Here is a 26,236-nt window from a genome sequence, read left to right on the forward strand (position 1 = left end):
AGAGGAGCGCCGAGCGCGCCCTGGCCGCGGCGTCGCGCGTCCGCGGCCTAGCCCGGCGCGCCCGCTCCGTCAGGCGGTCATGGGGCGGCCACCGAGAACCGCGGGCGCGGCAGGACGTAGGGCGCGGGGACCCGGCTAAGTCGACCGCGGTACGGAGTTCTACGGCGGGCCACTGATACGGAAGCAGCCGGTGCCGGGGCGGCGGCGGGGCAGCGGGAGCCGCCTGGGATGTTCAGTGAGTGCGGGCGGGGCGCGGGGCCGAGGGGGGCGGGGGGGGGCGGGCCCGGGGGGGCGGGGCCTCGGGCGAGCGGCTCGTGCGCGCGCGCCCGCCCGCCCGCCCCTGCGCAGTCCCGGCCTCCTCGCGCGCGCGGGCCCGAGCGACCCCCCGCACGTGGCGGCCCCGGCTGCACGCGCCCGGAGACCCCGCGGCCCCGCCGGGCGCCCTCGCGCGGAGCCAACTGCGAGCTCACGAGGGCGCTCGGCGGAAGTGAGCAGCGGACGGACGGCTCGCGGCTGCCGCCGGGAGACGCGGCCCCGCGGACCTCGCAGGCGCTGTGGCTCCGGCGTCGAGAGGTGAGTCTCCCCATCGGCGGGACCCGGGACCCGCAGGTGGATGGTCGGTGGATGATCAGGGCTCTGCCGGGGAGTCGGGTCCAGCCCGACCCGCCCTACTGGAAAGTGAAGTGGGACGGGAGTCCGCCTTCTCCAGGTTACAGACTTCTTGGCTACTTAAACTCGGAGGTGGGGGCTAAGTGTCACGGATGGAGTTGGTGACCGCGGAGACTTTTAGAGTTGCAGCCGTGCAGCTGGCAAGCTTGCTGCCTCGGTTTCTCCTCCCGTAAACGGGATGGTAATTTAAGACCGGACTCAGCTGGGAGTGGTGGCGCACTCCGTAATCCCAACACTTGGTAGGCTGAGGCAGAAAGATTGCTGCGAATTGTTGGCCAGCCTGGTGTACGAAGTGAGTTCTGCGCCCAGTCTAAGCCACAGAGTGAGACTTGGTCTACATACGCACACGTGAGCCTTGTTTTATGAACTATAAAGGGAATATTAAACCAGAAAAACCGAAAAGTCAGTTTGTGCCTTTAGTATTTGCCATCAATAATAAATAAATTAGGTCCGTGTGTTTTGGGACAGTCTCTTCCAACTGTGAGATTTGTGTGTACTTGTGTCACTGAAGAGAGGTGACGATTTCTTCTGACTGCTTAGTAACTGTTTTTGTTCCTCACTTTTTTCTGTTCTTTACTCCGTATGTTAGAATCTATGAACAACAACTGGGGACAAAAGAAGGGGCTTTTTTTTTTCCGACTTGTTTTAGCTTGACCTTGTGTGCCGCCAGCACTGCTCGTTGCACACTGCTTGAAGTCAGGTTTCCAGCCTTCCACATAGCCATGAGCATGTTAGCTGGTTAACTTCCAGGTTCTCACTGGAATGAGCATCAGTGAGCATTTGCCCCTGTGGTTCCCTAGGAGATCAGTGGAGCATAGAGTGCAGGCTGAGACACTATACACACGGCTGCCTTCCCATCCCATCCAGGAACTACGTGGCTTTGGGCAAGTTGTCTGAGTACTATGGGCCTCAGCTTTCTCATCTGAAGAGTTTACCTGCCTAATAGGGCAAAAGTAGATAGTCTACAGGAAGTACTTGTGATGGTGTCTTACTTAGCAGTGGAATGTTAAGAACACTTTGGGTATCCATGGTAGTGTAGGAAACGGTACTATGACGTGGGCTATGATGCTGCTCCAGGCTCCAGGAGTAGAAGGGCAAAGACCAGGAGGCCATGGGAGGAAGAGATAGCTGGATTGAGCATCAAGATTTGTTCACACCAGGTGAGCATTTGTGAGAGTGGCTCCATAGGAGAGGGCTTGACCAAAGCCTCCATAAAAGGTGAGGAAACCCTAGTAACATGAAAACAGAAGGTTGGTTCTAGTGAGTAAACAGCAGTTCAGTGCAACTTCGGAACGACATGGGTGGGTTTTATTTTTTAATCCTCCAGTGAAAGCATCACAGTGGCCTTTGGAAAGGAGGTCCGTAGTAGAGTGGGGCTGGGTTGAGGTAAAGAAGGCCGTCCCTACTTCTGTATCTAGCTTAGAACAGAAGTTTTAAATCTGATTTTCAAAGCTTAGAGAGCATTAAAACAAAACATGAAAATACAGGTCGTTCTAGACAGTATTTCCTAAAAACTGTATTTTGGCGTATGTCGTGTACCACGCTACAAGGCAGGCTTCTCTGAGAAGTCTCCCTGTGATTGGAGGGTGTTATCCCATGTTGTGATCTCTAGTCCCAGGCAGCCTGGGTTGTTGGCTCCAGCACCAAGATGGTCTTCAGGAGGGCACGCCAGGCTGAAGCAAGCCAGTGGTGCTGGGTTGGAACTTTTATTCAGTCTCACCAAATCAGTTATATAAACAAAACAACAAAAATAAATGTTCCTGAGGATTGCTGGGGTCGTGTTTCAGAGAGCACAGGTACAGATCACAGGTAAAACACACACTAATCTGGAAATGGTGGTTTGCCCTATGGTCCTAGTACAACAGGCCTTGGCAAGGGGTTTGAAAGTTCAAGGTCAGGCTGGCTAGGTACAGAGTTTACGCTATCATGAGCTACATAGCAAAAACTCTGACTTGGGGGGGGGGGGCAAGAAAAAATATTGTAAGGGGTGAGTGAAAACATGCTTATTGACAGCTTGGACTGACTCCAGCAAGAACATGTGTGGATTTGAAAACTGAAGTGCTGTGAGGACTGAGCATGGCTTGGTGGTAGGGTGCCTGCCTGCCTGACTGCCGAGGAAAGCCTGAGGCCTAAGCCCTATTGCCCCCCCCCCCCCCCCCCCCCCCCCAAAAAAAAAAAAAAACCAAACCGTTATCTGTGCTGACCTGGTAGGTAAGATAAAATGCTTCGGAAAATCAGTTATATGTCCATTTGGACTTCTTTTGAGTCAGGGTCTCCACATGTATCCTTGGTTGGCCTGGGACTCCCTTGCGACAGTCTCCCTGTCTGGCCTCCTTAGTGCTCAGGTTAAAAATGTGCCACAATACCCAGACTGAAAAATAGAATTTGATGGTCTATAGTGGTTCTGTTGATACTGGTGTTTTAGGATGTGTATGAATTAGTTGTATTTATATACATGATTGTCTGTACCACGTCTGATATTTATACTGCTGTGCTCCTCTGTGTCAGGAAACTTTTATACATGTGGTGTTTTGAGTGGTGATGGTCCCCATAGTCTAACTCATGTTTTGTGTGTGTTTCTTGTTATGTTTACATAGCCTTGGATGTACTGGGACTCGCTATGTAGACCAGGGTTGCCAGCCTCCTGAGTACGTGAAGGTGTGCATCACCACAAGACGGGATGAACCATACCCAGCATGTTTGGTCCCTTGATGAAATTGTTTGGGGAAGGATTAGGAGGTGTTGCCTTTTTGGAGGAGACATATCACTGAGGGTTGGCTTTGGGGTTTCAAAAGTCCTTGCCAGGTCTAGTCTCTGTCTACCTCTAACTTGCGGACACGCCGTAGGCTTTAAGCCACTGCTCCAGCGCTGTGCCTTGCTTGTCTACTGCCACGCTCCTCACCATGATACTACTCGTGGACATCCCTCTGAAATAGTAAGCAAGCCCCAATTAAATGCGTGCTTTTGCCCAGTGGTGGTGGTGACACTGGGAGCAATGACAATTGTGCCCACTTTAATCCCAGCACTCAAGAGGCAGAGGCAGGTAAATCTGTGAGTTTGAGGCCAGCCTGGTCTACAAAGCTAATTCCAGGACATCGAGGGCTATATAGAGAAACCCTATTTCAACACACGCACCCCCCAACCAAAATATCTGCTTTTATAAGTTGCCTCTGTCAGGTTACTCTTCATTAGCAATAGAAAAGTATCCAAGAAAATACAGACCTTTTCCTCCCCTGTGCTGTAAAAACAATATTAAAGTAGAGGTAAGATACTTGTGGCTTTCTTGGTTCCTAGAAATCACAAAATATCAAAAGCCTAAGTCCATGCAGAAACTAGACAGCACTCAAACTTTTAAGTCAGAATAAAGTTCATGCTACCTACCCCTTCAGAAGCCAATAAGTGGGATAGGAATTGAATCTTAATATAACTTTAATCAGTGTAATCAATCTGAGAAAACAAAGATTCATATTCTTAAATCCCATCTCCAGCCAGCAGATTATAAGGAGAAGAGGGTGTCCCAGACAAATGTGTCCATCACTCGTGAGCTCAGCCCTGACCCTTTGGTCAGCCAGGCTTCTGAGACTTAGGATGCCCGTGCTTCTCTGGTCTCTCCCTCTTCTCTCATTCTGTGGGTGTTTGAGTGCAGGCGTTACTTCTTGAAATGCAGGGTCAAGTTAGTTTCTGCTGGTCTCTGCTTTGCACTCTTCCAGGAGCATCTGAGCTGAGGGGTTAGCTCAGGACAAGGACAAACTAAACACTAATGACATCGTGCACTCGATCCCTTTTGCACTGGGAAGTATCTGGGTCTTTATAATACAGAATATGAAAATACTCTCTCTGCCCTGCATCGCTTTTTCTTTTTGAGACGGTTTTTAGCCCTGGCTGTTCTAGAACTTGCCATGTAGACCAACCTGTGCTTAACCCCACTGAGATCCCCGGCCTCTGCCTCCTGAGTTCTGGGATTAGAGGCCTTTCCATATCACTTTCCTTCACTTCTCCATTGTCTCCCCAAGGCCGCCTGTGTCTGTATCCCCATGCTGGCCTCAGTGCCACTCTTCGACTTTGCTTTCCCTGGTGTTGGAATTACAGGTGTGCACACTAAGGAAAACCCTCCCACTGGGCATAGTGGCTCACAGCTTTAATCCCAGCACCCAGAGGTAGATGTATTTGTGTTGAAGGGCTGCGTGGTCTAGCAATACAAGTTCCAGGCCAGCCAGGGCTAAGACGTGAGACCATGTCTCACACAAACAAATGAAAACCCTTCTCTCTAGTGAAGTCATCTGGGGAATGTAGTGGTGTGCACAGAAAGCCTTCCTGGGGACAAGGAATTTATCTAGAGACAGGCAAACATGGAGCTAGTCCAGTTACGAAGTGCTTTGTGCTGACAAGAGGAAGGACAAGTGATTGTATTTAGAAAGAAAGTTCACATAGAAATTAAGAGATTTCTTACAGAGAGAACATCTCTTAAGAGACTTTCTAGTTCTTTGCTTTAATGGGTAACAGCACCATTGTGTTGGCCAGGAGCTGTGTGTGATTCAGACCTGCTTTCTCAGAGCTTGGGAAGCCCCAGTTATCTCTAAGGACAAGTTCAGCAGTATCTAGCCCAGTCATGGGATCATGAGGAAAGGTGGGTTAAGGCAGGAGGTGAGGAATCACAGTCTTTCTCAGCAGCTCATTGAGGCTGAGCAGGGTCAGCCAGCCAGATCAGGAGACTGGTGTGGACCCACTGGATTAGGGTGTTAACCAGAGAAAGCATGGAACTCTTGAAAGTGAAAGAAGAATCAGCTCTTTTCTCCCTTTTGAGATTTTATGTTTATATGCGCTACACAGGACATTTATATAGTGCCCTTGAAAACCAGAAAAGGGCAGCAGAGCCCCAGAGACTAGAATTACACACAACTGTAAACTGCCATATGGGTTCTAGGAATTGAACTTATGTGTCCTCTGGAAGAGAACCTCTGAGCTATCTATCCAGCCCAAGAAATCAGCTTCTGATGTTGTCTATTGGGTTTTGTGGTTAAGTACAAACTTCATAGCCACCGCCACCACCAAAACCCCAGGTTAGTCCATTTCATCCTGAGCCGTGGTTATCGGCCTCATTTACAAGATCTTTTAGTTTTTAAGGAAACTCCACGAGAGAGCACAGCTACATTGAAGCTTATTGTTGGGTCTGAGCAAAGATTGACTTTGACAGGCAGTCATGTTTGGAGGTACAGATAGGATCAGAAGTTCAAGGCCCTACTCAAGTTACCTACAGTGAATTTGAAGTCAGCCTGGATACATGAGACAGGGTCTTAGGGAGAAGCCAGGGTTTTAAATGATCTGAGATACAGCTAAAACTGTACAGTGTGCCACATTTACCTTCCACTTTGACTTGTGTTCCCACAATGTTAACTGAATACAGACTTGTGACAATGGAAATGCTAGACTTTTGGGTGCCCACTTAGGTGACCTTTAGGTGATCAATGAGATGGCACAGACCTGTTACCCCAGTACTTGAGAGGTGAGGCCTGGACATCCCGAGTTCAAGGTCATCTTCAGAGACTGTAGAGCCAACTCGGGCTATGTGAGACCCTGTCAAAAAATGAATCCAATCCACCAAAACAAAAACAAAAAATGGGGGGGGGCTTATATTAATTGAGTGCCTTAGGTATTTTACATGGCATCTCAACAAAAGTAAAGTTCTAGACCTATGCCCAGCTGAGGACTGAATTCAGGGCTGCTCTACCACTGAGCTAAATCCCTAACCCCTAATTCCAGACTTTTTAAACCCTAAGTTCACAATTGGGAAAAAATATCCTCTTTACACCCCCAAAACTGGCCCACAGTTAACAACTCTTATTAAGCTAATTTGAGGATTGTGTAGAAGTTAGATTCCCTGGGTTTACATTGAACTCATTCTGGAAGCTTCCGTTCTGAAGGAATGAATTATGTCCATATAGTAGTGTCTTGGTATTTCACAGAGCTGAGGACTTGCTGCTCGGCTTGGCTTAGTAGACTTGGGTTTTCTTTCCCCGCCTGCTGTATTTGATGGCAGGCCGGTGAGATGCAGCGGAGCCTGATGGACGGATGCATCAGGGTTAGCGGCCCTGCTCCACAGGGAGGCGGTACGAGGGAGAGAGGGAGGCCTCACACAGGGCCGCGGAAGAGGAGTCAGCCTTTCCTTCCTGCTCATTACTTGGAGAGTATGAGTGGAACAGAAGCAACCATTAAGATACATACAGAAGGATGTTTGGCATCAGTTTTGTGTGGACTGAAAACTGAGAAACCTCGAAATTTAAACAAAAGGTTGTATAATTATATCCAAGCCCTTTTATTTTATTAGTGCTTTATTATGATTACTGGAAAATGGGCAGGTATCTTGAAATTACAGTGTAAATCTCGTCTGAGACTTGGAGCTATTTTAAGATGTATGCATACTCCAGGACACACACATGGCCATGTATGGATATTTTATCATGGAAATCCAGTTTCTCTGAAGCATTCTTTCATTATTTTGCTTAAAATATGTACATCAGAATAGAGTCAGCTAAACCAGTTAAGTCGTGTCTCTGGTATTTTGTGTTCCACGGGGGCTGTAAACACAGTTCCTGCTGAATTTCTGCCTTGAGGTCTTTGGCCCAGAAGCTCACTCACCTGTCCTCAGGGAGAGTCTTTTAGAGTAAAGGCAGCTGCGTTCAAACAGTCCCAGTCAAGCAGTTAATTGGGGGTAAGTTCTTAGGTCAGTGTTTACAAACTTCTCTCAATTCTAAGTGTAGCTAAATGGTTTTTGGTGGGGTGGGTGGGGTGAGACAGAGTTTCTCTGTGTAACAACCTTGGCTGTCCTGAACTTGTAGACCAGGATTTGTTGACCTGGCTGACCTTGAATTTACAGAGATCCACCTGCCTTTGCTTCCGGTGTATTGGGATTAAAGGCCTGCGTTGCCATGCCCAGCTTTGTTTTTGTTTTAAGATAAAACTAAAACTGGATTTTAGGTAGCCTGAGGCAAGGCTTTGTGCTTTCCCCCTTCACTTCCTTCACCTGCTAGGATTACAAGTTTGGGTCACCACATGCGACGTTTCTCTTTTTATTTACAGCTTTAGTGTCGTTTCCCCTCATCTGCAGATACATATGTGTTGTCCTATCTGGAAGACACTCTTCTCAAGGTCTGTTCTCCCTGTTGCCTGTGTCTCACAGGCCGGGCCTTTTCCCCCGTCATAAGGACTTAATTGGAGCCTCATTAGTGGCACGCCTTTAATCGTAACACTCTGGAGGCAGAGGCAGGAGGATCTCTAAGTTCCCAGACAGCCTGGGCTACACCCTGTCTTGAAAAACAAAACAGAAAAGTTTGATGAGAGTGCTTGTGATTCACCTGGGTATGTACTCATGTATGAACAGCTCCATGTCTCCAGGAGCTCGCAGGGGGAATGTTGGAAGGTCTCTTGAAATGTAGGATTGGACTAGTTTAGCGGGTTTAACATTGGGCACTCTGGAAAACAGCAGCAGCAGGTATAGTGTGATGTAGTCAAGGCTGGATATCATCTGACTGTCCTGGTTGGGCCACAGGAAGGAGTCGTGGAGTCTGCTGCTGTATGTGTTTGGTCCATCCCCTCCAGTCAGAATCTCCGGGGCTGCAGCTACTTATTTATACACATGCACACACTGCCAGGTAAGCCCTAGACACTGACCAGAATGGATAATTATATCGAATACTGACTCAGAGAAACAGTGACTTGGCCTCATTAGTAGACAAGAGGAGAGTCCTCTCAAAGTATCAGGGCCTTTGTGCTAGTAATAAAAAAAGTAAAAGCTTAATTAAAATAGTTTATCAGTAGACCGAAAGCATAATAAGCCATAAAGAAATGAAGAGTCAGTGTTGGGAATATATTCATGCTTTTTGTTACACGATCAAATTACACCCTTGTCATACCTATCGTCCCTCCTTTCTGGCTCTTGGGCTCTTTGTGGTACTCCAGGAATGAAATGCGTAGACGGCATAACCTGTCTCATAGTTTAATAGTGTCAGTGTATTAGTCCAGATTCTCTGGAGTCACAGAACTTACGGACTGTCTCTATTGAGGGAGTTAGTAGTTGCTCAGTCCCACAAGGCTGGTTGTGTCAGCTGGTCTTCTGTAGAAATAGATCCCAGCAGATGTGCTGAGTAAATGCAAGCAGAAGAGTGGAAGGTGTGGCCCAGGTTAAAGGTGTGTACCACCAAACCTGGATCTGGGACTTGTTTTGTCCTAGAGTGACTTTGAACTCAGAGATTCTTGGACTTCCCATTCACAGCTGACCATTCATAGTTGGGGTCGTTGGACTGCAGACTCAGTCATCACACTAAATTCCCTCGATAAAGAGAGACATTCCATCAGTTCTGTGACTCTAGAGAACCCTGACCAATACAGTCAGTAACGTTTCATTTGTAACATACATGTTTTTGTCTGTGTGACACACCTCTAACCCGGACCACATCTTCTGACCAACTACTGGATTTTTGGAACTTCTTCCATAGGTGGTCATTGTTGGATTAGTTGGACCACAGGCTGTAAGTCTTTCTAATCCCTTTTTCTCTATATTGGGAGATTCACTCTGTAAGGTCTGTTACTCTATAGAGAACCCTGACTGATGCAAGTGGGATCCCTAAAACATGATGGTGTTTCCATACATGTCATGTTCCAGCATGTCCTCCTCACCCCTTTTTCTCCCCACTGATGTCATGTTCCAGCATGTCCTCACTCCTCTTCCTCCCCACTGATCTCAGTCTCCACTGCTCCCGTCTGCTCGCTAGTCGTGCCTAGGGTTGGTTACAGGAGGGTGAATGAGGGGTTACTGTAGACCCATCTCTCCCTCCTCCAACAGGAGTTTACTTTTGTTTGGCTTTTAGTTTTAATCCAGAGAAGCATGCCAGTTGTGTGCCAGTGCTTATGTGGGGGTCAGAGGACAACTTGGGAGTTGATTCTCTCGCACCTTTGCATGGTTCTAGACATTACTCTCAGATCATTAGGCCTTATAACAAGTACTAATACCTGCTGAGCAATCTGTCTGGTCAAGTTTCACTTTTAAAACGCACTAAGGGGCAGAATGGAGCATGAGGCAAGGAAACTGGAGGAAGGCTGCACTGAGGACAGTGGAGAATGGGTCATGAGGCGGGCGGGACTCTGCTTGTGAAAGGGGGACGCTGCTCAGCGGGACACAAGTGAACCTAAGTTCATGTCATTGCCCTTGGTTGTCTGTGTACTGTAGTTTCTGGCAAAGTAATGTTTGAAGCCATGACAATTGTGGATGTTCCTGTTCCCTTACAAATTTGGTAGTAACAGAAAATACCCCTTTTACTCACTTTTTAAAAGCTTCAGATGAACTTAAATTATTTAAAAAATTAGTTGTCTTGTTCAGGTTCTACCGCTACTTTCCTTCCTTAACAATTTATGTTAACACATGGACATGCCACCTTTCATGTTACCATTTTCTGTGTCCATGATTTGAATAATTACAAATCTTTTGATTTAGATGGAAACACATTGCTTAAATTCTCAACTTTAGGTGACACTATTTTCTTTGTTATTGGAGAGAAGGTTTTTCTACATAGACCAAGCTATCCTGCCTGCCACTCTGTAGACCATGCTAGCCTAGAACTCCCAGATCCACCTGCCTAGTGCCAGTGTGCCTGGCGGGCACATCTATTTTGACTATTAAGAGCTATGTGGCTTCGGCCCAGAGTGAGCGAGGATCAGAGCAAACAAGGGCTGGAACAAGAAGAAGGGTGGGGAGAACTATGAGTTTGTGGTTATTTATTTGTATATGCTTGGCCCAGACAGTGGCCTTGTAGGAGTGTGTGTGGCCTTGTTGGAGTAGGTGTGTCACTGTGGGTGTGGGCTTTAAGACCCTCATCCTAGCTGCCTGGAAGTGAGTCTTCCACTAGCAGCCTTCAGATGAGGCTGTAGAACTCTCAGCTCCGCCTGCACCATGCCTGTCTAGATGCTGCCCTGCTCCCACCTTGATGATACTGAACTGAATCTCTGAACCAGTAAGCCAGCCCAATTAAATGTTGTCCTTTATAAGATTTGCCTTGGTCTCTGTGTCTGTTCACAGCAGTGAAACCCTAAGACAGGACTAGATGTGGTTGTACCTTTATTTAATCCCTCTACTTGGAAGGCAGAAGGAGACAGATCTCTGAGTTTAAGGCCAGGACTATCAACCAATACTGTCTCAGGGAAAGAAGGAGGGGAAGAATGATGGGTGAGGTGTGGCTCACTGGCTGTGCGGGGCTCTGGTCTCATCCCTAGAGCTACAGAGAGCCCCCAGTCGCCAGGTTCTCAGCTCATCAGCAGCTACTTACCCAGGGTCTGGGCCTTTGTCTGAGGCTGCCTTCTACGTGAGCTTTTCCTTCACTTGTTCTTACGCTGCTAATAACTGCTGTCTGACAGAGCATCAGAAATGGCCTGAAATTCAAACTGGGCCTGCTTGCTGGATGCTAGAAGCACTGATGAGAAGGTTCATGGCGCTGGTTGAACAACAGCGTATTTGAGAGCAATCTATGAGTGTGTTATCCCTGCTGTTTAACTCAAAGAAGCTGAATCTCTGACCTTTGGAAAAATAAGTAAAATGAAAGAGAATGTAGGTTTATAATTAGGGGATCAGACTGTGTCTTCACTAAGTCACTTCAGTGTCTTGTGTTTCCAGCTTTGTGATACCTCTGCTGTCCCTTACTCTATGCTTACTGTGTTCCTTCTTCTTAGGTCATGAAACGAGTGCGCACGGAGCAGGTTCAGGTGGCAGTGTCCTGCTACCTCAAACGCCGGCAGTACGCAGACTCAGAAGGCCCTTTGAAGCAAGGCCTAAGACTCTCACAGACCCCTGAGGAGATGGCGGCCAACCTCACAGGTATCAGGGTCGAATGGCTGGCCTGGAATAGGAGCTGTCAGTGCCCACCTGGGTTCTCAGCTAGCAAGCCTCAGTGAGCAGCTCTGAGGGCACTGGCTTTTAGGCCTTTCCTTTCCCTCAAAACTATGTTCACTGGACTTCTGGAGCCCCTAGCTAGAGCCATATTTCCTTCCTCAGAGAGTTGAGATTGTTTTATGTGTACCTGGTGGTAGGTGCAACTTTTTTACCTTACAAGACCCTGAGTGTCTTGAGCAGGTCCTCTGTGCTAGCATAGAACCTTGCTCCTCGTGGGAGTCAGATCTATACTGTGGATGCATGCTGTAGCTTGATAGCTGGTGTCATAAGCACTTCTGAGAGTCTTAGATTTTTTTGTTTGTTTGTTTGTTTGTTCGTTTGTTTGTTTGTTTGAAATCATACTGAACATGATGGCTCATACTTTTAATCTCAGTACTTGGGAAGCCAAAGTGGGGGGGCTGCAGTTAGTTTGAGAGCAATTTGAAGTAGAGAGTGAAGTCCCAGCCAGACAAGGAACCGTAAGGAACACTGCACTATCAGGTTGGAGGACATGTGAGGTCTGGAGGTAGAGTTTAGAGCAATGACTAGGTGCTGGGTATAAAAGGCCCAAGTTAGAATTAGATATACGAGCCAAGAACCAGCCTAGTCTGAGGTTTCCAGGAATTGGAAGGACTTTGACGGACGGAGGGGAGGGAAACACCTCCTGCTCTAGCTCCCTCTGAGTTCTGCAGGAGAGCAGGACCTCTGCATACCCCCTTCTGTCCACCATGCTGACTCTCAGTTCTGCTGCATTCACTAATATCCCTCCTTCTACAATGTAGTGGCTAGATAGGGCATATCCTTCAGGTCACTATAAAGATGACATCTGGAAGTCAAGGTCAGTACCACCTAAGTGGGTGTCTGCTGCAAGGAATTTGAGGGCATCTTTTTCCATTTGCAGAGCATCAGTGTCTCTGGATGTGGTGTGACAGTTTGTCTTAAAGGTACAGTAGAACTCGAGAGCAGCGTGGTGTAGGCTTAGGCTCTTCACTGGGTTGTGCAGGAAGCTTATGTTTCTTTAGGAAGCATAAACTCAGGCCAGGTGGGATGGACGTGCTCCTTGAATTCCAGCATAAAGAGAAGAAAAAAAAGAAATTTCCAGGTCAGAATAGAAAGGGTATGTTTTCATGCTAAAGAGTGAGACCCCAGGCTTCTAACTTCTGCTAGCTTCCCAGAACACTGCAACCAACCTCCCTCCCCAGGAAGGCAAGTGAACAACGGTTTGCTGGGTTCTGACCTGCCCAGACCAGAGATACTCTCTGGGAAACTATTCATGCCATGCTAAGTGATACCCCACACTCCATTATCCCTGCAGTGTCCTGTTCACATGCAGGCGCAGTGGGCCCTGGGACACGCTTCTCTAACAGTGTCTATAGATGAGAAATGCTGCTGGGAAGGAAGAGCGTTTGGAGGATTTTTTTCTTTTTTTGTGCATTGGTGTTTTGCCTTCATGTGTGTCTGTGAGGATGTCAAGTCACTTGGCACTAGATTACAGACAATTGTGAACTGTCATATGGGTGCTGGGACTTGGACTGGGGTCCTCTGGAAGGCATAGCCTCTCAGGTTGACAAACCCAGGCCATAGCACATGTATTATGTTAACGAGAACTAGACATTTTCAGATAAATCTCAGGAATATTGTGTGCCTGTCTTTTCTTCACTTAATCCTGTGCTTTGTAGCTATTCAGTCCTCTGGCCTTAGTATTATGGGGTATCAGAAGAGAAGGGAGACAGACGGGAGTTAGCAGCCTCTCCCAGACTGTCAGGATCCTAGAGACTTACTGAGAGATGCCATTGCGCTCTGTGCGCTCTGTGCCCTCTGTGCATCCTGCTGCTAGTGGTAGACAGGAACTGCCTCCTCCCTCTGTCTCACGTGTCTTCCTCTTCAGTCCAATCAGAATCTGGGTGTGCCAATGCGGTCTCTGCGGCCCCTTGCCAGGCAGAGCCCCAGCAGTACGAAGTGCAGTTTGGACGGCTGCGGAGCTTTCTCACCGGTGAGTCCCCTCAAGAAATCAGATCATGTGTCCTGTACCAGCATAGCCTTAGCGTTTGGAAAGTCGGGTGCTTTATTTATTTGGTTGGTTTGTTTGTCTGTTTTTTTTTTTTTTTAAAGTACCACCACACTTTTAACAGTGCTTTTGTGCAAACAAAATTTCTGTGACACTTAGATCTTGAGGTTAAAGTTTACAAGGATAGAGAACTAGTCCTATTCTCTTTGCCTGTGGCTTTTGGCACAGTAATTTGACTTCCTCTGACCAAACCAGCTCAGTCAGTCAGCAGGTTCTCCAGCACAAGAGTGAGAATTAAAAAGAAAAAAGACAATTAGACAATACTGTAGCTCGACCCCTGCCACTTCTGAGGCTGAGGCAGGCTTATTTTTTCCCAATCTGCTTTTATACCTTTTTAATTACATGCAAGTATTATTAGATAACAGAGCCTACTTCCCTGTCCTAGCCCGAAGTCACATTCTTGCCTGAAGCCTACTTCTTTGTTCTAGCCTAAAATCAGATTCCTCCCAGAACTTATTTCCCTGTCCTGGCCCAAAGTCAAATTCCTGCCAAGCTGCTCTAAAAGTTCTCCACATTCCTCTGAATGAATAAAAGTCAAATCATCCATGGACAAAAGTATCCTTTAAGTGAAGTGAGTTTGAAATGTATATAGTCTCTTGGAGTAGTGCTCGTAAGTCAGGTGAAGAAGTTAGCTGTTGTCATTTCTGAAAGCCATAGGTAGAGTGACCACAGAGGCAAAATCATGGATATGTGTTCCCTTTGCTTCTTGCTCAACAATTACTCAAGCAGGGCTAGTTAGTTAGTTAGTTAGTTAGTTAGTTAGTTAGTGCTCGTAACCCGAGCCCCTAATGCGTTTTTGGAAATGTTCTTTCTTTGTTTTGTGTGTGAGTGTGTCAGGTTATGTGTGCAGGGGCAGAAGACAACTTACCTATTTGGGAACCTCCACGTCCTTGGTGTGAGGTGAAGAGGCAAGTTGGGCAGCTAAGCCAAGCCATGTCTTCTGGACTTGGGAAGGCCTGTATTAACTTAAAGTGGAGGAGTTGCAGAAAGAGGTCCATGTTGGTTCTGATCAGAGTCTTGTCTCCTTTCTGTAAGCACCTTACAAGAAATAAAAAGTATTCTCTACTCTGCATGGATTGAATAATCAGCAGATAGTGGCTGAGTAACAGTGTAGTGGCGTGCTCTCTTCCTCCCAGCACTCGGGAGGCAGAAGGGGGTGGGGGAAGGGAGAGTAATCAGTTTATCCAAGAATATTTTTATCAGCTTAGTACTTCGGAGGCAGAAACATGAAGATTGGAAATTAAAGGACAGAGGATATATTCATAGCAAGTTTGAGGCCAGCCCAGGCTTCATGAGACCCTGTGATAAAACAAACCAGGAAAGGCAGCTCATTAGGTAAAGGTGCTTGCAGTGAAACCTGGCAAACTGAGCCCAGTGCCTGAGACCCACATCAGTATCAGGAGAGAACCGACGGCTGGTTGTCTTCTGCCCCCTGCACACATAACTGACACACGCTTACAAAGCAAAGATCGTTCCCAAAACTGTATTAGGTGCTAGAGAGATGGCTCCGGTTAGGAGCACTGGCTGCTCTACAAGACGACCCAGGTTCAGGTCTTGGCACCCACAAAGTAGTTAGCGATCATCTATAACCCCAGTTCCTGTGAAGGCACCAGGCACACACATGGTACACAGACATGGATTGAGGCAAAACACCCATATACAAAAAGAAAATCATTTCTAAACAGAAAAAAATATAAAAGCTGTGTTTAAAAAAATAAAAACTTAGTGATAGACGTGCATGCATATATACATACATACATACACACACACACACACACACACACACACACACACACATACATGCATACAGTGAGGAAGCCAAACACAGTTCTGTCTCACACACACACACACACACACACACTGAGTTAGGGTTGTGGGAGTCACACTGCTGCACCTTTGGATGGTTGGTTACATCTTAGTGTTGACCTCTGCTCCTGCTCTGCAGTGGCTCTTTTTAAATAGGCCTGCAGAACGAACATACTGGCTTGCATTTTTATTCAACTTACTGAAACCTAAGCAAAGGTTATACTAGATTGAAAATCTGATTCTGTGCAAAATCCAAATTCATCATGATAAAGAACAGATAAAACCCAAAAAGCAGTAAAGTTCAAGTTCAAGGGGCTGTAACAGGTGGATTTGCCAGGGCCAGCTGTGCTGCCCTCAAGTGTCTAGACACTGCCATGGCTCTGAGCAAGTCAAGTCTGGCTGTAGTATGGTCCTTGTGCCTTGGTGGCTGCCCTCTGTTCCTAACGCTGTATCTGCAGAGCTCCACTCATTCTGTCCTCTACTTCATCCATACCGAGGTACTGTGCGCACCTCTTCTCATACAGCTGACAGGAAAGCCTGACTCAGCATTCGTTATCAGAGTGTCTAGTGACTAGTGAGTGCTCTTGGTGACAAAAAAAAGTTCTAATTTGTAATTCTCACTACAAAGGGAAGTTTCTCTCAACAAGTAAAAGCTTTAAATGAATATTTTCACCATTGCATAGGACAAACCAGCCTGGATAGCCAGTGAGCTTTGATTTCACTCTTGGCTACAGTGCTCACAGAACCAAGGCTGTGAACCAAGAACAATACACTGTAGCTGTATTCAGCTACTCCAGAAGAGGGCATCGGATCCCGTTATACCTTTTTGTGAGCCACCTTGTGGTTGCTGGGAATTGGACTCAATACCTCTGGAAGAGCAGTTAGTGCTTTTAAACGCTGAGCCATCTCTCCATCCCCAGAAGATTTTTTTGAGAGAGGTTTTTTTCTCTATATTCCTGGCAGCCTGGAACTCTCTCTGTAGATCACGTTGGCCTCACACAGAGGTCCACCTGCCTCTCAAGCATTAGAATTAAAGGCATGCACCACCATCTGGCTTGCTAACTACCCAGAAGATTTTGAACAAACCTGTGTTTCTGTCTTGAAGCTTCTCAGGATAAAAGTCTTTGTATACAACTCAGTCTGACAAGAAGCAGCCCATCTAAGGATTCTCAGAAGTATAGGTTTCTGACTTAAGAAATAATGAAGACGCTAGATGATAGGCCTAAGCACAGCTGCTGAGCGGTCACAAGACATGGCCAGTTCCCCTGACCTTGACTGAACCTCATAGTCTGCTCTTCCATGTTTCATTGGGAAGACTTTGAAACTCTCGATGTGTACGGGCAGGAAGTGTGGGTAGCTCCTACTGGCTGTTGGAGAAGTCTGTTTCCCCAGGGTTACTGAATGTCACTGTTCCTCATTGCAGATTCTGACTCCCAGTACAGCCGTGAAGTTATGCCTCTCCTCTACCCTCTCTTTGTCTACCTCCACCTCAACCTGGTCCAGAGCGGCCCCAAGAGTACCGTGGAAAGCTTCTATAGCCGCTTCCATGGGATGTTCCTGCAGAATGCAAGTCAGAAGGACGTCATCGAGCAGCTGCAGACCACGCAGACCATTCAGGACATTCTGTCAAACTTCCAGCTTCGCGCATTCCTGGACAACAAGTATGTAGTCCGTCTCCAGGAAGATAGCTACAACTACCTTATCCGCTACCTCCAAAGCGACAACAACACTGCCCTGTGCAAGGTGCTTGCCGTGCACATTCACTTGGACGTGCAGCCTGCCAAGAGGACAGACTACCAGCTGTATGCCAGCGGTGGCTCCTCCCGCAGTGAGAGCAGCAGCCTGGAGCCACCAGATGTGCCCAACCCTATTCTGCAGAATGAGGCTGCCCTGGAAGTCTTGCAGGAGAGTATCAAGCGGGTCAAGGATGGGCCTCCCTCCCTCACCACCATCTGCTTCTATGCCTTCTATAACACGGAGCAGCTGCTGAACACTGCAGAGATCTCCGCTGATAGCAAACTGCTGGCTGCCGGCTTCGACAACTCCTGCATAAAGCTCTGGAGCTTGCGGTCCAAAAAGCTGAAATCAGAGCCCCACCATGTGGACACATCCCGGATCCGCCTAGCTTGTGACACTCTGGAGGAAGAGGTAGGGTGCCACTTATTCCTGTTAGGGTGCTCTTCCTAGGCAGCCAGAGCTGGCTTCCAGTCAGATGATACAGCACTAAGTGCGGCCCATGCCTGATGATGCCCGGTAAAGCTCTTTCCCCAAAACACAGCGGTACTTGTGAGTAGGCAGTATTGTCACTGTCTGGAAAGTAGGTGACAGCACTAAGCCTGACTGACAGAGCTTCACTTCAGCTGGTCTGACTTAGGGATTGCATCCCATGTGCACTGTGCGTGTTCAGGTAGTGAGGAGCAGAGTCATTAGTTCAGGGTCTGCATGTAAACAAAATGTATGTTGGTTCTCAGCCTGTGAACATAAACGGCGTGCTGAGGCACTCGTCCTGGCTCTGTGGGCCACGCGTGGTCTCCTCCCCACCTTGAAAAGAAACATGGGTTCCAGAGCTGTGGTGTCTCCTTAATCGGTGCGGCAACCTGTTGTTGGGGTGACTTGTCTGGGCCGGCAGTGAAAGGTACAAGCACAGTGGCCTGAGTTTCAATCCCAGAGTCTCTGCTGTGTAAGAGCGTGGGCTGAGGGAGACCGCCTTCATCACCACCTTCGTGATGAGCTTTTCTTGAGTGCCCACAAGTGCTGGGCCCGGACATTTTTGTTTTGTTACCAATGGCATGCAGGTAATTTTGCTACGTTTTGGACAGAAAATTCTTTGCACCTGCTTGAAACACTGAAAAATCATTCTGGATAATTTGCCACAGCCAATAAGAATGTTGTGGGTATTGTACACATAGGAGTGAGCTCTGGGTACCCCTAGCTTCATTCTGAGTCATGTTGACCTTAAACTTTGGATTCTTCACACTGAGACAGTGCGGTGAGGAGTTTTAATTGTGAGTGGAGTCAAATTTCTAGGGCTCTCCAGGAAACTGTTGCTCTCAGGTTGAATTTTCAGACTTCTCTTACTGGAGGCTGTTGAGCTCCTGCCTTCAACTGAGGCATTACTGCCTCATTTCCTGTCAGTTTTCTGGAGTACAGAAATGCCGCAGATCTTACTACCTTTGATGGCACAGAGACTCTGGAGATTATTTAGAGGGATAGGAGAAGGAAGGAAGGGGCACCGTGGTGTCTGAAGCCTGGGAAGGTGTATTTGAAGATGTGGGCTTCCACGCATATTCCAGGGCTGAAGGAAGTGAAGTGTGACTGCAGCCAGGGGAGTTAGAGCAGAGTGGACAGGCTGCTGCTGATGTTGTCATGGGAATGCACTGGCTAGGGAGTTGGGGCAGACAGGAAGCCCAGTGCTTAGGTTATGCAGAGGTAAGGAAGGGGGAAGTGTCCATTGGATGTCTGTGTCTTGGGCCTCAGTGGTTATAGTGACAGGAGGGGCTTGTCCACCAGCCAGCGTGGGAATGGTTGATATGCTTAACCGCCTCTGGTCCTATCATACCCACACTAAATTACTGCTGACCTAAGCCTCTGTTTCCTAACAATGAATAAACTATAGTACAGGTGACAGTCGTAGTATAAAATGCCACCACTTGGGATCTGTGTGCTCCAGCCTTGGTCTGCCATTTGGGCATGTTTTCTTCAGTTTTTTTACAAGGAACATTTTGAGGGGGAAGCAAAGTAAATGATAGTTGGTTTTTAATGTCTTTGCAATGAGAGTTTGGACATAATTTTTCTTAGAGAATTTATAATCAGGGTCAGGATCTCACCTGCCTATAGGAGGGAAGCAGGAAGATGTGAGTGGTAAGGCCACAGAATTGCAAAGATTAGGCAGAAAAACACAGGAACCACGACCAAGTAAAAGTAAAAGACCCAGCTAGCTTTAATCTGTGTGGTACAATTGTATTTTGACAATAGACAGTTAAGTCAGTGCTCAGACCTAACAATTCCATGCTCTGAATACTACAAGAGAGCTGTGAGTGTGTCACACATAAGAACTTGTGTGAGAATGGGCGTGGCATTGTGGCTCAAATCCCCAAGGTAGAATGAACAAAATTGTGATCTGTCCTAGCCATGAAATATTAGGCAACTGTGAAAAGGAATGGGGCATTGGCACATGGGATCTTAAACTTAGGTGGCCTTAAAGAGCCAGTCTCAGAAGGCTCTTCTGGATTTCATCAAAAGTGTATGGAGTAGGTCCTCTCGCAGAAAGAGAAGTAGATGAGAGTTAGCCAGGCGAAGTACGAGAGAAGGAGCACTGACTGCTGACAGGCCTGGAGTGCTGTGTACATGACTTAGTGAAAACACTAAGTGTTACGGTGGTGTGGTAGGTGTAGCAGACTGCCATTGAGCTATGTCAGACAGATGACTCGGTGGGTAATGATGGTTGCTATACAAGCCTGGCAACCTGTGTGTCATCCTCAGAGCCTGTGTAAAGGTGGGAGGAGAGAGTCCACCTCACACAGTCCTCTGACTTATGACATGCACTCCCTTATGTTATACTATTGAGTTACATACCTTACTTAAAATCTTGTGAATTTTATATAGCATATACATCGTGATTTGGGTTAGGAAAAAAGTAAGGCCTATGGCAAGGCCCTGGGTTCTATCTCCAGCATGGGGTAGTGGCTGCAATCCCAACATGCTGTTGATGAATATTCTGAGGCCAGCTTAGGCTTCCATGAGACCCTATGTTAGTCAGCAGTGTCTCTCTGTTCCTTACATGTGAACCTTTAGTGTAGATGAGTGCTATTCAGGTGGCCCTAGTATATGAATCCATTAGAAAGGGCGTGGTTAATGGCAGAATTAATTTACTCCTTTTAATCCAGTATGGACAGTATTTCACTGGATAAGCTGGGGTGATGCATCGCACCCAGCCTTGATGTGTTGTCTTAGGTTTGTTTGTTTCCATGACAAGGCTTCTCTGCATAGCCCCAACTGTCCTAGAAACTCACTCTGTAGAGCAAGGTGGCCTAGAACCCAGAGATCCGCCGACCTCTACTGGGATTAAAGGCGTGCTTCACCACCACAGGGCTCCCATTTTTAATGTACTCTTAAGCCTAGATAGAAATACCTGCTTCACTTTCTGAAAGCTGAGGAGAGCAAGAGCTTAGGACTAAAGTTCAGATCTCCCAAAGTACATCTGGCTCAAAGGAAGAGTGGATGTTCTGGCATAGGTATACGTACAAATCAGCATTGCCCATGTCCTTGAACTGCGGGGAATATAGCACAGGAAGGATTTCTGGAGTGTGCTCTGTCAGCACGAAGGATGTGCAAGGACTCCTGAGCTGGCATGTATGAATCAGCCACTGGATAGCACACATGCCTGTGTGGTCCTGAGCTGAGCCACACCAGAAATCATAACTGGTTGTTTTAGGCTGTGATGCTGGCAGTAACAGATGTTCTAGTGTCTTTGTATCTTGGCCAAGGCTTGAGGAAGGTTGCCACAGCTTGGTTCATGTGTCCCTTCTGCAGGCAGATGTCTCACCCCCGACTAGTGAAAACCACTTACACGTCTAATCCATAGTAAGTGCTCAGAGGGTCTGTAACTGGCCTAGGCTCATTCTTGCTTCCACAGTCCTTACGTAAACTTGATGATGCAGAGCAGTGAGTCATGTGTGAAGTCTTAAACCTCTGGGAGAAAGTTTGTAATGTTCTTGGTGGTATCCGGTGGGATCTTAAATTCCCAAGGGTTTTTGCTTTGTAATTTGAAGTGTCCACAGTAGCCATTTTGAATAATTGCAGACAAACACCACTGTTTAACTCCTCTAGTCCCTACACATTGTGCTTTGACTTAGTAATTTTCAAGTAGAAGAAACAACGCCCTGCTAACGTCTTTTCCTCTGCGGGAACCAACAAAGCTAAGTGCTGAGGAGTCGCGGTTGTCTCGAGCTTTAAAACTCTCTGTAGTGGAGAATCACAACTCCAGTGTTGAGGAGCGGCCCTGTGAGGGGGTGGAGAGAGGGTGGAGGAATGCACTGAGACACAGGCTGTGGGAGCATACTTCACCTCCAAGGACTACTGTAGACTTGTCTGTTTCCATGGAGAAATTACTCCAAGGGTGGCCTGAGTTACCTGACTCTATTTTAAGTCTCTTTCTCTCTCATACTCTTACTTTCTCAGTCTTACTCTCTATGTAGGCCAGGCTGTGTTTGAACTCAGAGATCCACCTGCCTCTGCCTCCCGAGTGCTGGGATTTAAGGCGTGCGCCACCACCGCTGGTTGTCACTCTCAATCTATGAGACATGGTGGAGAGACTACCTTCCTTTATGCTCTCTTTCCCTTTGTTTTTTTGTTTTTTTTTTTTTTTGTCTTGTTTTGTTTTGTTTTCCCTGAAGTCTGTAGTATCAAAATCTTGACAGCCCTGAGTACTGGTGTTGCAATCATGTCATCCAGCTTTTGTTTGTGGCACCCGTGGTCTGCTGGTGGCTGTATACTCTGTATGCTCTGTGTGCTCTGCGTGCTCTGCGTGCTCTGCGTGCCCTGCGTGCCCTGCGTGCCCTGCGTGCCCTGCGTGCCCTGCGTGCTCTGCGTGCCCTGGTTTTTATACACAGTTCCTGTGCAGTTAGGTTTTACTTGGGCTCACATCCTTCAGCTTCTTCTAAGTCGGCTGTCAGTGGGTCTCAGCTGGCCTTTGAGCTCAGGCTTTTCCTGCTGTAGATGTCTCAGTGCTGTGACTGGCAGGCCTGCCTATCTCACGAAGATTTCATTAGGTAGAATAGGAAAGGGGAATCGTGTGGCTTATATAGCAGTGAGTGAGAGCCGACAGCTGAGACGGTGCCATTGGGAGAATCTAGGAACTTCTTGCCAGTTTAAAAGTCAGTCTTCTCATAAATCCCTATTAGAATTAATAGTGGCAGTCCCATAGGCTTGCCTTTGTGTCAGTCAGATCCTCACGGAAAGACTAAGGTCCAGTCTTCAGTCTGCTGTGGAGCAGGCCCTGCTCTCGCTCTCTCTGCCTTTCCTGTCTCAGGCTTATTTTCCTTGTAAGACCACTAAATGTTTTCTTCTTGTGTGTTTTCCACCCCACCTCCTGTGTTCCAGGAGAATGAAGAAGATAATACAGGCACAGAGATGAAGACCCTGCGGGGACACTGTGGCCCAGTGTACAGCACACGGTTCCTCGCAGACAGCTCAGGGCTGCTCTCTTGTTCTGAAGATATGTCCATCAGGTACTGGGACCTGGGGAGCTTCACCAACACTGTGCTGTATCAGGGACATGCCTACCCTGTGTGGGACGTGGACATCAGCCCCTACAGCCTGTACTTTGCTAGTGGGTCCCACGACCGAACCGCCAGGCTGTGGTCTTTTGATCGGACGTACCCGCTGAGGATCTATGCAGGACACCTGGCAGATGTGGACTGTGTCAAATTCCACCCCAATTCAAACTACTTAGCTACAGGTTCCACTGACAAAACTGTCCGGCTATGGAGCGCCCAGCAGGGGAACTCGGTGCGGCTCTTTACGGGTCACCGAGGCCCCGTGCTCTCCCTCTCCTTTTCTCCCAATGGTAAGTACCTGGCGTCTGCTGGTGAGGACCAGCGGTTAAAGTTGTGGGACTTGGCCTCTGGGACACTTTTTAAAGAACTGAGAGGCCACACGGACAGCATCACCAGTCTGGCGTTTAGCCCAGACAGCGGTCTGATTGCTTCTGCCTCCATGGACAACTCTGTGCGCGTCTGGGACATCAGGAGCACGTGCTGCAACACACCTGCTGATGGCTCTTCGGGTGAGCTCGTGGGTGTGTACACTGGGCAGATGAGCAGCGTCCTGAGTGTGCAGTTCATGGCCTGCAACCTCCTCCTGGTGACTGGAATCACACAAGAGAATCAAGAACATTAAGTCTTTATCCAGGTGGCAGACTGGGTGGGGTGGAAGACTGGTAACAGTCCGGGACTTGCTAAAACTGAATCAGTGATTGCAAACGAGCTCTCCCCTTCCCTCCCTTCCCCTCCCCTTCCTCACATGCACTCAGCACAGCCCTGGTGCACAAGACTCCCGTTGAGAGCTGGGATGCTCCCAGGCATGAGGCCTCTGCTTCATGCAGGCTCCTTGCTTTTGCATCTGTCTCTTCCCAGTGGGTGGACAGTTGTACAACTCTCCCTGTAGCAGCTGTAGACAGCCTCTCCTGTGCCTGCCCCTTGAGGGAAGTGGGGACGGGAACTAGGAAAGAAGGGATGATCTGGCAGTTTTCCTTTTCCATAAGGATAAAACCAGGATTTTTATTATTATAATTAATAATTTTATTATTGAAGAGAAAACCTAGCACTGGCAGCAAGTGACTCCTGGCACTGGCTATAATACTTGGAATTTTGAGGTTCAGGGAATTGAGACTTTGGTGGCCCAGTGTATCAGGAAAAAGGGGCACCGTATGCTGTGCTTCTGTGAGCAGGCAGGTGGCTCCTGAACATGGGCTCCTGCAGTGATGATGGCAAAGGTGTTCCATTGGCCGCACTTCTGTCAGCACTTGTACCCTGGGGAGAAGCACTGTAGTGGACAGAGGGTGGGCCTCAGCACTGCGCCAGTTACCCAGGGTTCCATCCCTACACCATCAACAAAATTATGATAAAGAGTAATCTTGAATAAGTCACAAGATAGACTTAAGAAATGCTGGATTTAAAGATGACTGTTTATTCCAAGATGTGGCTTATTGGTCGTCTTCTCCCTCAGTGACCAGTGTCCACCTCACGGCAGTGTCGATGAATCATGAGTGGTCACTCACAAGTATCGACCATTCTCTAAAGACAAAGTAAGTTCTGATGTCTGCTAAAGGATTAAATATTTCTGTTTTCTGAAAAGAGTTATTTTGTATTTTGTTTTCTATTAAAATGTATTTAGTTTCAAAGAAATGCGTGGCATGTCCTTTATACTTACAGAATAGTCGAGTCCACCGCTGGTTCTAGAAGGGTGCCTCTCACCTTTCTTCAGAGCATAGGCCGGATTAACCACACAACAGGTCTAGTGGTCTCAGTTTAATTTGTATCATCCTCTTCCTGGTATTCAGTTGGATTGCCTGCAACAGTGAAGCATCCAATGTTGCTAGCTGCTGACAAGAGGTGAACCTCTATTTAGGGGGGTCCATTGTAGCTGGACGTGACAGTACACGGTTTTAATCCCAACACTCAGGAGGCAAATAAAAGCAGGTCTCTATAAAATTGAGGCTAGCCTGGTCTACGTAGTTCCAGGTAACCAAGGGTACATGGTATGGTACTGTTTGAAATGAAAAGAAAAACAAAGAAACCCCATTGTGAACTCAGAGATCTAAAAACCTGGATTAATAGTAAACTGTTGAAGAATTGCAGAACGAGTGGTCGGAGAATCAGGAATTGGAGACTAGCCTGGGCTACATGAGACCTTGTCTCAAAAACAACAAAAAACAAAGAATAGGTAATGCTAAGGGTAAAATAGATTGGCTTTAATTCTTTACAGATAGGCCCAAGGTTCAGAATTTTGCTTGGAGTTGGTGTATCCTCCTTGTCTGCTTTATTAGAGAAATAAAAGAGCCGTTTATGCCAAGAGGTGGTCTCCATTGAAGTCCTCGCTTATGCTAGGAAAACACCGCAGATAAGTTAGAAGGATGGGTTTATTTTCCATTTTCAGAAAAATGTGGTAATACTCTGAACCATAGTGTAGCAAACACACCTGACCCAGTGTTGGTGATACACAGCCGTAATCTTAGAGAGGCAGAGGAAAGAGGACCACTGTAAAGGCCAGCTTGGTACACAGCAGGGCCTTTCAAACAGGAGGAAGAAGAAGAAACCTGGGAAAAATAAAATATGGAATTCTTTAAGAATACCATGATTCACGGCTGGAGAGATGGCTTAGCGGTTAAGAGCACTGACTGCTCTTCCAGAGGTCCTGAGTTCTGTTCCCAGCATCCACATGGTGGCTCACAACCATCCGTATGGGATCCGATGCCCTCTCTTCAGATGTGTCTGAAGACAGCTGCAGTGTAATCACACATATAAATCTTTTTTTTTTTTTTTTTTTTTTAGAAAAAGGATGCCATGATTCCACATTTCTTAGGTTTCTCCTCATGCTACCAATCTCTTGGTTACATAGAAGTCTGCTAACCATGTAGGCTTAGAGTTTTGTCTTTTTTTTTTTATTTTAAAGATTTATTTATGTGTATGAGGGTTTCTAGCTGTCAGTGTAATACAAGCTGGTGTGGAAGGACACTGGGGTCTAGTTTAGGTTAAGAATTTGCTGTAGCTCTCCCAGAGACAGGCCAGGTTATACAGCTATAGGAGCTATGTAGACAGGAAGAGGTCTCAGACCAGACTCGCAATCTTAGTGAGACCCTCTGTTAAAGTGAGGGGTTGGAGAGAGAACTCCGATGTTACAAGCATTTTTTTCTCACAGATGATCTGGTTTAGGTTCCCAGCACCCACGTGGTGTCTTGCAACCATCCTTCGTTCCAAGGATTTGATGCCCTTTTCTGACCTTCAAGAACACAATGATGAAAAAAATGGCCTACTGAAGTGTATATTGCCACTATGTACCCATCAGACAGTAGGGGACCCTGCCTCTAGGTTTGAGCATCCCCTCTTAGGAGAAGGCAGGAGTTCTCCTGATCCTCTTCTGAGGTTACAAGCAGGAAACAGTTGCTAAGGGAGAAAGGTACTGTAGCTGTCTACACATTGTACATAAAACTCCAGGGATGACACAGCTTTTGTTAAGCCTTCATCCAGCTGGGCATGGTGGAACACACCATTAATCCC

At 47.3% G+C, this 26,236-nt stretch overlaps 1 protein-coding gene across 2 annotated transcripts; it reads left to right on the plus strand.

The window, feature by feature from the left end:
- Window positions 1-26: 26 nt before the first annotated feature.
- On the plus strand, window positions 27-24,364 carry Taf5l (TATA-box binding protein associated factor 5 like). 2 transcript variants are annotated; one of them, XM_028767776.1, is made up of 5 exons: window positions 27-235; window positions 11,386-11,530; window positions 13,473-13,577; window positions 16,882-17,606; window positions 22,560-24,364. In XM_028767776.1, exons 2-5 carry the CDS (start codon window positions 11,389-11,391, stop codon window positions 23,355-23,357), a joined length of 1,770 nt encoding a protein of 589 aa, XP_028623609.1. In that variant the 5' UTR covers window positions 27-235; window positions 11,386-11,388; the 3' UTR covers window positions 23,358-24,364. The 2 variants fall into 2 exon arrangements, with proteins under 2 accessions (XP_028623609.1, XP_028623610.1); XM_028767777.1 differs by lacking the exon at window positions 27-235 and adding an exon at window positions 382-573.
- Window positions 24,365-26,236: the final 1,872 nt, after the last annotated feature.

Source organism: Grammomys surdaster, unplaced genomic scaffold, assembly GCF_004785775.1.
Source record: "Grammomys surdaster isolate TR1022 unplaced genomic scaffold, NIH_TR_1.0 181, whole genome shotgun sequence".
Taxonomy (NCBI): Eukaryota; Metazoa; Chordata; class Mammalia; order Rodentia; family Muridae; genus Grammomys; species Grammomys surdaster.

Coding starts and splice junctions, on each gene's coding strand:
- Taf5l (XM_028767776.1), top strand. CDS start 11,389: ATGAAACGAGTGCGCACGGAGCAGGTTCAGGTGGCAGTGTCCTGCTAC. Junction 11,531..13,472: donor GATGGCGGCCAACCTCACAG/GTATCAGGGTCG, acceptor CTTCCTCTTCAG/TCCAATCAGAATCTGGGTGT. Junction 13,578..16,881: donor GCTGCGGAGCTTTCTCACCG/GTGAGTCCCCTC, acceptor TCCTCATTGCAG/ATTCTGACTCCCAGTACAGC.